The sequence below is a fragment of the Nematostella vectensis genome, chromosome 7 (assembly GCF_932526225.1).
Source record: "Nematostella vectensis chromosome 7, jaNemVect1.1, whole genome shotgun sequence".
Lineage (NCBI taxonomy): Eukaryota > Metazoa > Cnidaria > Anthozoa > Actiniaria > Edwardsiidae > Nematostella > Nematostella vectensis.
Genome location: NC_064040.1, coordinates 8900382 through 8914382, shown reverse-complemented (window position 1 = coordinate 8914382; position 14001 = coordinate 8900382). Strand labels below are relative to the sequence as shown.

General features: G+C 44.1%; 1 protein-coding gene across 6 annotated transcripts in view; it reads right to left on the bottom strand.

The window, feature by feature from the left end:
* Positions 1 to 1098: 1098 nt before the first annotated feature.
* LOC5512976 overlaps positions 1099 to 14001 on the bottom strand; it is a 46021-nt gene continuing 33118 nt past the window's right edge. For all 6 annotated transcript variants that reach the window (XM_048729972.1, XM_048729976.1, XM_048729971.1 and 3 more), the window contains 6 exons: positions 13104 to 13674; positions 9914 to 10068; positions 7971 to 8204; positions 6313 to 7587; positions 5911 to 6082; positions 1099 to 4676 (listed from right to left, as the gene is read on the bottom strand). In XM_048729972.1, the coding sequence (XP_048585929.1) occupies positions 2611 to 4676; positions 5911 to 6082; positions 6313 to 7587; positions 7971 to 8204; positions 9914 to 10068; positions 13104 to 13674 (4473 nt within the window). In that variant the 3' untranslated portion in view covers positions 1099 to 2610. The remainder of the gene's footprint in view (positions 4677 to 5910; positions 6083 to 6312; positions 7588 to 7970; positions 8205 to 9913; positions 10069 to 13103; positions 13675 to 14001) is intronic.

The window sequence follows — 14001 nt, the reverse complement described above, 5'->3', positions numbered from 1 at the left end:
AAATATAAATTTGCTAAAAATTTTGCTGGTCCATTAAGATATGATAACAGATACAACATACGTACAGTAGGATATCTCTATAGCAAAATGACTATGTATTCAGTCACACTTCGGTATTATGATTTAAAATTGCTCTTTTCAGATGTATTAAGAATTTGTATAATGGCTTTGCAATTTTTCTTACTTTTACAGTCATCTAAAATTCGCTCATGGCTGGTGAACCTCTTTAGTTTAATTCAAGAGAAGTCGTACGCTGTTTATTAGCTTTGTTTGTCATTTGTGCAATATAGACGAATCCAATGGACCAAGTTCATTGAAAGTATAATTTAGCTTAATATCCCCAATGCACATTGTAGACTTGTCTTTAACAGTTTCTTCTTTTGGTAGAGCTATCGGAAGTTTCTCCTCTTCCACCCCACCCCACCCCACAAACACAAAAGACTAATCTGGACCAAACAAGAAAATTGATCTGGACCAAACAACGAAATGGAAGAACTTCAATCAATAAGATCCATGTAATTACATTTGTGGGCATATTCTTATTCCGATTGTGGCTTTATTACATTTGAGGTCATTTATTGCAATTGTGGGCTCTGCATCCTCTAGGGTATCCTGTGTTTTCGGGTTTCTTCCAGTCCCCCACAGATAACCATAGGAAACCCATAAAAGTGTGCACTATAACTATACTTTCTTTTTATACTCTTCAATAATGGAATGTGTACGATCGAATTCTTGAGAAAATTAGACCGACTTTGTTAAATGATGGTTACATTCTTTTCTTCCTGCTTGATTTTTCCTTCGCGACCAATTGGCTTCTTGTTTTGTTTCTCTGTGTGAATTTCCCTGTGCCTTTTAGCTAAGGATTGCGTCCTCGGGTTTTTCGGCTTAATTTTTTTTTATTTTGGTGGGGGGGGGGGGGGGGGGGATTTTCGTGACCAACCGCTTAATCATATTCGATGTTATCCACCCTGCGTATCCACCCCATCCCATATCTCCCCCAAGTACGTCATATTCACACGGCGTCCCTATTTGTTTTCCATCACCTCCTTTTACTCCATCCTCGAGTCCAGCCCCAAGAAAAATGAAAAAAAAAAAAAATACAAAAATGTATACATTTATTATAGAATAGCTTGATGATATACAATGAGTGGTTGACCAATACTGTGACTATGTGAATATATCAATCACAGATACTAGACCGTTTCATTTCGCAAAATTCACTCTGATATCCTGTCCAAAATACAGACAATATTTCTATAGCCTGTTATTCAGACGCGTAGTTGGGCGGACTCTCCTGTACGCGCCTGAAAATCATCTCCGTCCCGCGCCGTTTGTACACCATGTGGGAGGTAGTTCACCAAGATATCCTTTGTCCTTTTGGGCAGTCGGCTGTGCCCGCAGTTCCGGCTGTTTCTAACGCTCTTTACAGCACAGGGATTTCGATCAAGATTGATTTTATAGTGTTAGCCTGTGTAGCAATAGCTTAAACGAAGTGTTTGTACCGAGCTTACTGCGTGAAGACGCTCGGTCAAGCAAGCCGCTGAGATCCAAGGAAACGATTGCTACGCGGGCTAGACTGCTGCACAGGGCAGGTGTAAACGCTCATACTTCTCATAAGATTATATCGAGAAGAATTTTCTGATATTAATCAAAGGTACGCTAAGCGTAATGGAAGGGTAATACAATTTCTCATCTACGCGTTGCGTACGTTTAATTTACGCGACTGCGTACGGATGTTTTTACATGCATTTTTTCGTTATAAATACCCTTTAAGCGAATCCCAAGACATCTGCTAAAGTGTTGATTATGTTTGTTCGGAGGCCTGAAACAAGGTTCTTGCTTGAGGCACATCTGCTCATTGTATAACAGAAAATACATACCTATTTCAAAAAACGTTGTCAGTGCGAAACGGCAAATGGCGATTGGCAAATGGCAGTTCTAGGACCGAAAGGAACCATTGGTCTCATTAGATTTCTACTAAATGCTGAAGAATATGGATAAATCAAACAATTATCCATTAAAGATAATCAATGTATGTCTCTGACATTGCTAGACTTTATTTAACACCTTTAATTTTACGAATGATTAGTACCCAGAAGCACCGTTCGGGCTTAGAACTGCCATCTACTATTTGCCATTCGCCATTTGCACTGACAACCTTTTTTGAAATAGGTGTATATTTAGACCTTGGATGTACTTCTGAACCATCTTTGTATAAACCTTTGATAATTTTGTTAGTGGCACCTTTAGCCTAGTTTCAGACGATCTGATCGGGTTTTTTCACAGGAAACCATTTCCCGTTCTCTGGGCTGGCCCTTCCCAGCCCATAGTACCTCACGGCCAAACACAGGTATCCCGAACAGAACGCCATGGCTGGCAGATGACAAGTCACTGTGGGGAACAATATATATGATAACCATTCGGTCATAGAGATGCCGAGCTGTGGAGCAGGTCCGGATTCAGGGGGAAACAATTCGTTCAGCTGGGTTCTGCAATCAACCGCGCTGTCCTTAAGGAATGGCTATTTTTGTTATTCGCAAGGAGGACGTTTGACATTAGAACGCATGCGTGGTTAGGGCCCCTGGATTGCTTGCTCTGCGTTACGTCGTATTACCATTTGGGTAGAGGAGGTACAAGGTATAATTCATTGTATGATTTTGGTATTAAGTCTTCAGGAATTTCCTCCCCCTGAATAGAAATGGTCATACTTCCGAAGTTCGAGTTTACGGGAGATTTCGACTCGTACATATTCATATCATCCTCATCCCCCTCATCATCGATCCCGTACTCCTCCCCACTGTAGTCCTCAAATTCAGGATCCCCATTTTCCTCCTCGTGGTATTCCGGATGCTCTTCATCCTTCATAGAAAGGGAGATGGAATATAGACTCCCGAAGGCGAAGGTTTCCAAGCTGACATGGGTCGTGGTTGGTGAAATCATTTCTTCCGATCGGAAAATGTCATCTTCGTCACGGTTAGTAGCACGGATGAGATCGCGCTCGATTTGAATAAGAGACGCTCTGATGTCGTCAAGAGTGATAAGGTCATCTATAAAGGAACATATGTCATCCTCTTCGTCAAATGACGCAAGTGGAACACCGTCACCCCCTGGAGTCACTGCCATCTCTTCAACTCTCTCAAAGCAAGGCTCGAATTCATATAAGTCCTCTGGCACAACGATCTGTGATTCTGACATGAAATCCAGTGGTCCAGAAGCAATGGAAGCGTTATCTTCAATACTAGCATGACTTCGAACGGAATGATGGGAAACAGGGCTCATTAGTCTCCTTTCCTCCGCTGCCGTTCGCTCATTTCCCTTATAATTACCCATGAATTGTTTGCCATCAATGCGCATTTTCATTGACTGTTGGAAACGGAAGCTTTTCTTTTGAGGGAATTTCAGCTTCGACATCAACCCTTTAAAGTCTTCCCTGAATTCTCTGTACCAGCGTTTAAAGGAATCTTTGATGTATTTGCGAATGTGGATTTTAACTTTACGCTTGGCTTTCCCAGATTCCCTTGTCTCCTTATACGCCGTGTTCAGGATGCTAAGGAAAACGTTTAGCAAGATTAACGCTACTGCTAACGAATAAGCGAAGACGTATAAGCAGCCAAGCAAAGGGTTTATACTCTGAACTTTCTTCATCTGCATTGAAGTCCCAAGAAGTTTTTGAAGGATCACGCTTGTTGCGCCCAAAAACGTCGAGAATGCTTCAAGGTTCCGACCAAACACAAGCATTCCGACCTCGGAGAATGCAGCCAGTATGACCCCCAGCACAATATAGAAAGACACCAAGTTATCGAATGATGTCCTCAATGTTCCCATGAGTTGCCCAATGTGGGAGTTGAATCTGATCAGTCTTAGGAACTTTATTGTAACAACAAAGATTACGAAGGCCAAAAGGTAAACCTCTAGTTGTGACCATAACACTATAAAGTCTGTGCTTGTTGTTTTGAATGGGTTTTCCTGAACTCCTCGAATAAACTCACTGACGTATTTCTCTTTGAAAAACAGTGTTCCCATCGCAAGCAAAGAACTGCACATTAGAATTATGTCCATCCAACTCCAAAATCGACAGAAGTACGAGCAGCCTCTTTTATATGCCTTAACGCATTCACAAACAGACAAAAACACTACGACGCCGATAAACAGGAGCTGTGACGTCTGATACAGTGGTCGGAACCCTGGATCCGAAGCTGTGTAAACGGTCAAAGCTTCGATCCTTGTGGTACACCGCACGCCGCCTGTCGGTAGCCTCTCATAAAGTAGCTTCACAGCGGTTATTAACAGACTGACAGGCTCAAATACAGTAAATTCAACAAACACTGCAGACGTTCTGTTATCAATCCAGTTGTGTTCTCTTAACGCGCTGATAGCGGCATTTGCCGACTTCATGTTATACCCCAGATCTGCGACAAAACCACCGCCGCTGTAACTCGTGTAGAAACCGCTGTAAGGCATGGTATTGAGGTCTCGCGGACTCTGGTAGCGCCACGGACGCGGGCATATTTCCGACAGTTCAAAGGATGACTCAAAGCTAGATATGTTGTAGACGGGTGTCCAGTCAATTGTGTGGTAGGGTGCTACCTCTTCGACGCTGGGCGAGTACTGGGGGATGCAGCGGGAAATGTTGCGCATTATTAGAGGACTTTCCTCGGCAGCCACGCACGATTCGGCTGAACAAGGGGAAAAAAGAGTTTCAGTTGCTGATCTAGATGGTGTTCGGCCATGGTCTACCTGCTACCCTCACTACCAAGTAACGATATAATATGTAAGTATATCTTTCTGACTGCAGACATCTAAAAACTCTGACTTTGTACTATTGATAGTTAGCATACACAGGCTTATAACTTCTTATTATCAAAATCAGACTAGCGTCACCCTTGATTTCTCAGGCCAAACTGCACATCAACCTGCTACTGGTTTAGGTCTTGGCTAGAATGCCCCCTGTTACATGTCTTGGCTAGAATACCCCCTGTTACATGTCTTGGCTAGAATGCCCCCTGTTACATGTCTTGGCTAGAATACCCCCTGTTACATGTCTTGGCTAGAATACCCCCTGTTACATGTCTTGGCTAGAATGCCCCTGTTACATGTCTTGGCTAGAATGCCCCCTGTTACATGTCTTGGCTAGAATACCCCCTGTTACATGTCTTTGCTAGAATACCCCTGTTACATGTCTTGGCTAGAATACCCCCTGTTACATGTCTTGGCTAGAATACCCCCTGTTACATGTCTTGGCTAGAATGCCCCCTGTTACATGTCTTGGTTAGAATACCCCCTGTTACATGTCTTGGCTAGAATACCCCCTGTTACATGTCTTGGCTAGAATACCCCCTGTTACATGTCTTGGCTAGAATGCCCCTGTTACATGTCTTGGCTAGAATGCCCCCTGTTACATGTCTTGGCTAGAATACCCCCTGTTACATGTCTTTGCTAGAATACCCCTGTTACATGTCTTGGCTAGAATACCCCCTGTTACATGTCTTGGCTAGAATACCCCCTGTTACATGTCTTGGCTAGAATGCCCCCTGTTACATGTCTTGGTTAGAATACCCCCTGTTACATGTCTTGGCTAGAATACCCCCTGTTACATGTCTTGGCTAGAATCCCCCCTGTTACATGTCTTCGTTAGAATACCCCCTGTTACATGTCTTGTCTAGAATGCCCCCTGTTACATGTCTTGGCTAGAATGCCCCCTGTTACATGTCTTGGCTAGAAGGCCCCCTGTTACATGTCTTGGCTAGAATACCCCCTGTTACATGTCTTGGCTAGAAAGCCCCCTGTTACATGTCTTGGCTAGAATACCCCCTGTTATATGTCTTGGCTAGAATACCCCCTGTTACATGTCTTGGCTAGAATACCCCCTGTTACATGTCTTGGTTAGAATGCCCCTATCACTTGGCTTACCTTGCTTTATACGAAGCTGCCTTAGTCTTGGCATTCCCACCAAGAAGTTCTCCCTGTTCTTGAGAAAGCCTTCCTTGTATGCGAACTCTTCGCCATTGTACCACTGCACATTGTACAGACCTGGAAGCAGCTCGCTGTCTGTCCACTTCCAAAAGCTAGGAACATCTTTAATCTGTGTAGGAATTTGACAATTGGTTTGTTATTAATATACATGAAAGAATGGGGTTTGGTTTATATTTTTTTTGTAACAAGACGAAGGGCGACTGGTGTTTAGGGAATTAAATACATATTGTATTTTGTTTAATGTTTTCTGCTTGGGTATTGCTTCAAGCGCATATTTTAAGTAAACATTTCTCCCAGACAACATCCTTGAGTGATACGAGACGTTGTTTGAAATCTTACCGACTCAAAGTTCCCGAAGAGTTTCGACAGCTCGTCCTTCATGTGAAACCTGGCCTCCTTTCTGTTGCCATAGCAGACTATGAATAGCAACGTAGCAAAGATGACATACGTCAGAATCTCTAGAATGACCTTGACTGTCTTAAGTAGCTGCTGATTTACGAGCCGCGCACGCTCCAACTTGTCACCCGCTGGCGGCAGACACTTCTTATCCCTGAGCCGATTCTTCCAGTGAGGGGAACCATGAACGTCATCAGGCTTCGGGGGTTTCTTTAAGATAAGCGCCAGAAGAGAAGCAAGGAGAACGACTTTGATTGGCTGCGTTACAAGCACGTCTTGGAAGAAAGATACCATGATTGACGTCAGCCACTCGTTGGCCGTTTCCCCACCCCAGGAAAGGCTGTAGAGAACTGTGACAACCGCTGACCCTATCGCGCAGCTGAGACACAACAACCATCCAAGGTAGACGAAGCCATGTGGAAGACCACGCCTTCGCTCAGACACCACTCCCTCTCTCGTGCTCACCGAGTTGTCTGAGTCCTCACTCGGCCGGACATTTCTGAATATTGTTACTACAACAGCATTGACGGGGATTGCAATAAGTGCGCTTTGAAGCCCGATTCTGACCTGCATCCAGCTGACCTTTAGCGGCCCAATCTGGAATGTGTGAAGAGGCTTGGTTCCGAATTGATAAAACATTGCGTTGGTAACCATGGTGGCAAATAAGATTGACAGGCAGCAAGAAAGCCGTTGGACGCGAGTGAAGACGGTTTGCGGTGGACGCATGAATACCGATGCCCATAAATGACTATCCGCCAAACTGCGGGACACCCGCGAGTGAAATACGTTCTTAAAGCTCTGGATTTCCTTCTTCTCAGCCGCGCTGATCTCTGTTTCGATCTCACCATCCCCTTTCTCCAGCGCAAGCCATTTGTTGCACAAGAAGTGCCACTGCATATTTTTACTAACGTCCGTTATTGTTACTTCTCTTAGGAACCAGGCGGGATTACGTCCCTCGTTATCATGCCAAATGCGGATTTTGTAGACGGGTCCGAGGTTTTTTGGCAAGTAGAGGTAAAACGTGTTTGTACTACCCCGTGCGAAGAAGGTTTTGTTGATAGTTGTGTCGTTGAGGGATATGGTGTCCGTATAGGAACTCTCACCGTACATCACCAAGCCGACGTTCGCTGTGGTTCCGCTGCCTTTCCACATCCCAGTGAAGACAGAGATCTTGTACAGGAAGTCTCCCCGGTCAGATAGAAACACATTAGGAACGCTCTGCAATCAAAGTTAAATTCATAAACTCAAAACCAGGAAGTGGCGAATAAAGGCCTTAGAAAGACGGCAGGTAAGTAGAGAGAACATTCTAGCAAATAAAAGCTTCAAGGGTAGAAGAAGTAGACATACATACTGTAATGTATGGGAACCTTCCCTTAGTGCCACGCACGCCTTCCTCGAAAGCTTGTATTGAAGGCGTGTGCGACACTAAGAGCCGCTGCTAAGCAGACTACTCAGAGCCCAAGCCTAAATAATAGTAACAGTGCATCTACTTTCGTCCCCTCTTTTATCAGCCTTGTGTTCCTATAGTGTTGTGATAAGCCTCTTACAAGGATTGCCCTTTTCCCATCCCTAGACACGCTCTTCAACCTGGTTAACCTCACCTTTATTTCGTCCTTCTTGTCAGCCCTCCTAGCGAACAGCAGCGTGATAAGATATAGGATCAAAATCCCAATAACTGTCGTCATGACAACGAAATCCTCCACCTTTGGATTGACCAGTGCCAGGTAGACCTTGTCGAAGTCGATTGGGTTGGGCTCCACGAAGAAGTCGCCACCAAATGAAGAGAGATGATTACAAAGACAGTGGACCTTCCCTTGTTCGGAAAGAGGGCCAGGCTAATAGAAGGCAAGAAATGGGTTTAGTCCTTGTCTGTATTTTAGTATGTGTGAGAAGTAGTAAGGGCGATCCCCTTTCTACCGTGCCATAATAGTACAGTTTCGAATTCCGGCAGGTCATTTATATATGGTTCACTATAGTGTCCCTAACCCAAACCCTAACCATTACTACAGTGAACCATATATGAAGGATCTACGCGAATTCCACTATGGCGGCTGGACAGAGCGATTACGGACGCATTAATACAGTACAAGCCTCGGTTTAGGACAAACTTCGCACGCATACCAACGAGAATCCCTTTGAATTACTGGTGTTGGCGAACCGTTCGCCTGAAACCAAGACTCGCACTGCATCCTGTTTATGCGTCCTTAGTACCTATGACTACGCGGGAACGGCGGAGTTCGAAACTGGACTAAACCACTTCTAAACCTCTAGATATGTGATTCCAGTAAAAGATTTTTCCCCCTTACCCTGGAAGGTAATTTTGGTAATTTCCAAAAGGTGACAGTGCCATTCCAGGGAAAAAAATTTTTTTCTAGAAGACAGACACTATAGCGATGTGCCGTGTGTGGCGGGTGAACAGTACCCTTAGCCGGAGAGCGTTGCCTCTACAAGAGTCTTGTGAATGTATATTGACGTGTGTGTAGCGTTGCCTCTACAAGAGTCTTGTGAATCTAAATTGACGTGTGTGTGTAGCGTTGCAGGTATATTGACGTGTGTGTGTAGCGTTGCCTCTACAAGAGTCTTATGAATGTATATTGACGTGTGTGTGTTAGGCCCTGGCCAAACGAGGACACATGTTGCCGGAAACATTGGGGAAACATGTTTCCTAAATGTTCCTGCGGGTGGCCAAACGGACACGAAACATCGGGAAACATGTTTCCTCTGCAGCTCCACGCGCACTGTCCACGTCAAGTACAGAGCTCCGTAAATATCGAAAAGGCAGACCCGTAGATTAACGTTGATCAATTCTAAGTTGAAAATAATGTTCTGTATCCACAAGGCAATCACGCGAGCTTCTTGGGAGTAGTTTTCTACGGCAACAACGATAAAAAAATGTGATAAAATTCAAAAACAGCGCGCGCTCATTTGAAATGACGCTATTCTTTAGCGCACGCGTGAAAATAACGAAACATGAAAAACATTTTTGCTTAAAAATTGCTCCATTCTTTATTTCTTATCTGTCAAGTTACCAGAGAAAATTGAAAATTTAGTTGTCTTCGCACTATTATATTATTCCGAACTTGATAATATCTCTTGTTTGTTGGATATGTCCCATAGACATTTCCTATATTCGTAAGACACAATCAAACGCTCTATTTCGTCTGTCCAGAGCCTTTCCTATTTCTTTGGTCTTTTCTGCACAACAACGACATCTTCGTGCGCCATTTTGATTTGGTACACCGCGAGTGTTGCCAGGCAACGAGCCTAGCAAATGTTGCCTTGCGTGGCCAAACGAGGATACATTCGGGAAACAATGTTTCCACGCGCTGGAAACATGAAATGTTTCTCCCTCGCTGTGGAAAATTTTTTTGTGTCCTGGACACAAAATTTGTGTCGCGCAACAATGTTTCCGTGGTGGCCAAACTGGGAAACATTAAGGAAACGCGCGCGGACAACATGTTTCCGGCAACATGTGTCCTCGTTTGGCCAGGGCCTTAGGGTGAGGTTGGGCGGGGGGGGGGGGGGGGGGGGCCGTGTCATTTACCTTACAGCCGTTCTGTGTCCAGCGATCCTCCCGCTCTGACCAGTACATGCATGATGAGAGGGATATTGACAGGTTGTAATTGACGTCGGTTGTGGCGTTGTAGCGTGGTCGGATAACTTTTGTCGGTACTGGCATAGTTGGCTTCTCTTTAACACCTAAGCAAGCATCATTTGATTAGGTCTACACATATACTCGAGCCTTATATTTATGTTACATTACTTTTTATATTTATATTACATTACTTTTTATACTTTTTATATTACATTACTTTTTATATTTATATTACATTACTTTTTATACTTTTTATATTACATTACAACCTTTTTTACAACCTAATTGTTGATAATTCTCTTACCCTTGCTTATACATTTAGCCGTGACCGACCCCTCGCTCCACGGAGCTCCTTTCTCAAACTTACCTGTACATATTGACCACTTGTGTCTCGACCACTCTCACTTACCTGTACATATCGACCACTTGTGTCTCGACCACTCTCACTTACCTGTACATATCGACCATTTGTGTCTCGACCACTCTCACTTACCTGTACATATTGACCAATTGTGTCTCGACCACTCTCACTTACCTGTACATATTGACCACTTGTGTCTCGACCACTCTCACTTACCTGTACATATTGACCACTTGTGTCTCGACCACTCTCACTTACCTGTACATATCGACCACTTGTGTCTCGACCACTCTCACTTACCTGTACATATTGACCACTTGTGTCTCGACCACTCTCACTTACCTGTACATATCGACCACTTGTGTCTTGATGCCTCTCACTTACCTATACATATCGACCACTTGTGTCTTGATGCCTCTCACTTACCTATACATATCGACCACTTGTGTCTCGGCCACTCTCACTTACCTACACATATCGACCACTTGTGTCTGGACCACTCTCACTTACCTATACATATCGACCACTTGTGTCTCGACCACTCTCACTAACCTGTACATATCGACCACTTGTGTCTCGACCACTCTCACTTACCTGTACATATCGACCACTTGTGTCTCGACCACTCTCACTTACCTGTACATATCGACCACTTGTGTCTTGATGCCTGTTACTTACCTGTGCATATCGACCACTTGTGTCTTGATGCCTCTCACTTACCTATACATATCGACCACTTGTGTCTTGATGCCTCTCACTTACCTATACATATCGACCACTTGTGTCTCGACCACTCTCACTTACCTGTACATATTGACCACTTGTGTCTCGACCACTCTCACTTACCTGTACATATCGACCACTTGTGTCTCGACCACTCTCACTTACCTGTACATATTGACCACTTGTGTCTCGACCACTCTCACTTACCTGTACATATCGATCACTTGTGTCTCGACCACTCTCACTTACCTGTACATATCGACCACTTGTGTCTTGATGCCTCTCACTTACCTATACATATCGACCACTTGTGTCTCGGCCACTCTCACTTACCTACACATATCGACCACTTGTGTCTGGACCACTCTCACTTACCTATACATATCGACCACTTGTGTCTCGACCACTCTCACTAACCTGTACATATCGACCACTTGTGTCTCGACCACTCTCACTTACCTGTACATATCGACCACTTGTGTCTCGACCACTCTCACTTACCTGTACATATCGACCACTTGTGTCTTGATGCCTGTTACTTACCTGTGCATATCGACCACTTGTGTCTTGATGCCTCTCACTTACCTATACATATCGATCACTTGTGTCTCGACCACTCTCACTTACCTGTACATATCGACCACTTGTGTCTTGATGCCTCTCACTTACCTGTACATATCGATCACTTGTGTCTCGACCACTCTCACTTACCTGTACATATCGACCACTTGTGTCTTGATGCCTCTCACTTACCTATACATATCGACCACTTGTGTCTCGACCACTCTCACTTACCTATACATATCGATCAATTGTGTCTCGACCACTCTCACTTACCTGTACATATCGACCACTTGTGTCTCGACCACTCTCACTTACCTGTACATATTGACCACTTGTGTCTCGACCACTCTCACTTACCTGTACATATCGACCACTTGTGTCTCGACCACTCTCACTTACCTGTACATATTGACCACTTGTGTCTCGACCACTCTCACTTACCTGTACATATCGATCACTTGTGTCTCGACCACTCTCACTTACCTGTACATATCGACCACTTGTGTCTTGATGCCTCTCACTTACCTATACATATCGACCACTTGTCTCTTGATGCCTCTTACTTACCTATACATATCGACCACTAGTGTCTTGATGCCTCTCACTTACCTATACATATCGACCGCCGGTGTCTTGAACCCTCTTCCTTACCTATACATATCGACCGCCTGTGTCTTGAACCCTCTTCCTTACCTATACATATCGACCGCCTGTGTCTTGAACCCTCTTACTTACCTATACATATCGACCGCCTGTGTCTTGAACCCTCTTCCTTACCTATACATATCGACCGCCTGTGTCTTGAACCCTCTTACTTACCTATACATATCGACCGCCTGTGTCTTGAACCCTCTTCCTTACCTATACATATCGACCGCCTGTGTCTTGAACCCTCTTACTTACCTATACATATCAACCACTTGTTTCTTGATGCCTCTCATTTACCTGTACATATTGACCACTTGTGTCTCGACCACTCTCACTTACCTATACATATCGACCACTTGTGTCTTGATGCCTCTCACTTACCTATACATATCGACCACTTGTGCCTTGATGCCTCTTACTTACCTGTACATATAGACCACTTGTTTCTTGATGCCTTTCACTTACCTATACATATCGACCACTTGTGTCTTGATGCCTTTCACTTACCTATACATACCGACCACTTGTGTCTTGATGCCTCTTACTTACCTATACATATCGACCACTTGTCTCTTGATGCCTCTTACTTACCTATACATATCGACCACTAGTGTCTTGATGCCTCTCACTTACCTATACATATCGACCGCCGGTGTCTTGAGCCCTCTTCCTTACCTATACATATCGACCGCCTGTGTCTTGAACCCTCTTACTTACCTATACATATCGACCACTTGTGCCTTGATGCCTCTTACTTACCTATACATATCGACCACTTGTTTCTTGATGCCTTTCACTTACCTATACATATCGACCGCCTGTGTTTTGAACCCTCTTCCTTACCTATACATATCGACCGCCGGTGTCTTTTCCCCTCTCCGCACAAGGACCGCCGGCCACGGCCGCGACTCTGCACGAAGTATCTAATCCCAATAAAGTGAACCCCGATAAAGCCAGTCAAGTTGCTGCTAAGCTGCACTTCGTAAGCATCCTTCCTGCAGTTGAATAAGCCCGCGCTGGTTCTTGCGCACTTGGATCTATCGGGAATGATTGTGCTGTAGTTACTATTCCAAGGTAACGGCCTTTCCCTCGCACCGATGAACACTTCAAGTCTCTTCCCACGGGAAGGAAACAACTTGATTGAGACTGTAGAGTGTGAGTTTGGAATATTGAAGCGGTGGTAACGAATGTTCTCTATCGCCGATATGTTGTGTGTTGGTTTGATGAAGTAATGTTCTGTAAGACTTTTCCGGTAAGGCGTGTCTTCAGGGATGAATATCCCAACAGGCTTTGTGAGATTGTTCACCGACATATATTTCCCTAATCCCGTGTACAAGCTGATATCAATAGCCCAAGATTTCACAAGCAAGTTACTTTTGTGCCAGGTGAACGGGTTCTCTGCGAACATTATTATCTGAAAGTGAATTGAGAAATTAGAAGCGGCTAGTTGTAATTGAAAAAATATTCTTAATTATTTTTATTAAAAGCTGATTATAAATGCACATTGTTGTTTGAGCTAATATCGTTCCATCATCTACTTATGAGTAAAGAAGGTAGGAATAACCACAACAATTGCCCTCATGCCGACGTTTGCAAGTGTTTAAACACGAAAAACAACCTCGAACAATCGTAGCTGCCATCTTGGCTCAAAATTCAGGTGGGGTTTTCGGGTGAAAACACTACCAAATGCTTGCATGTAGGCTATAACATACAACAAGAAAGATAGTGACAAGAAACATAA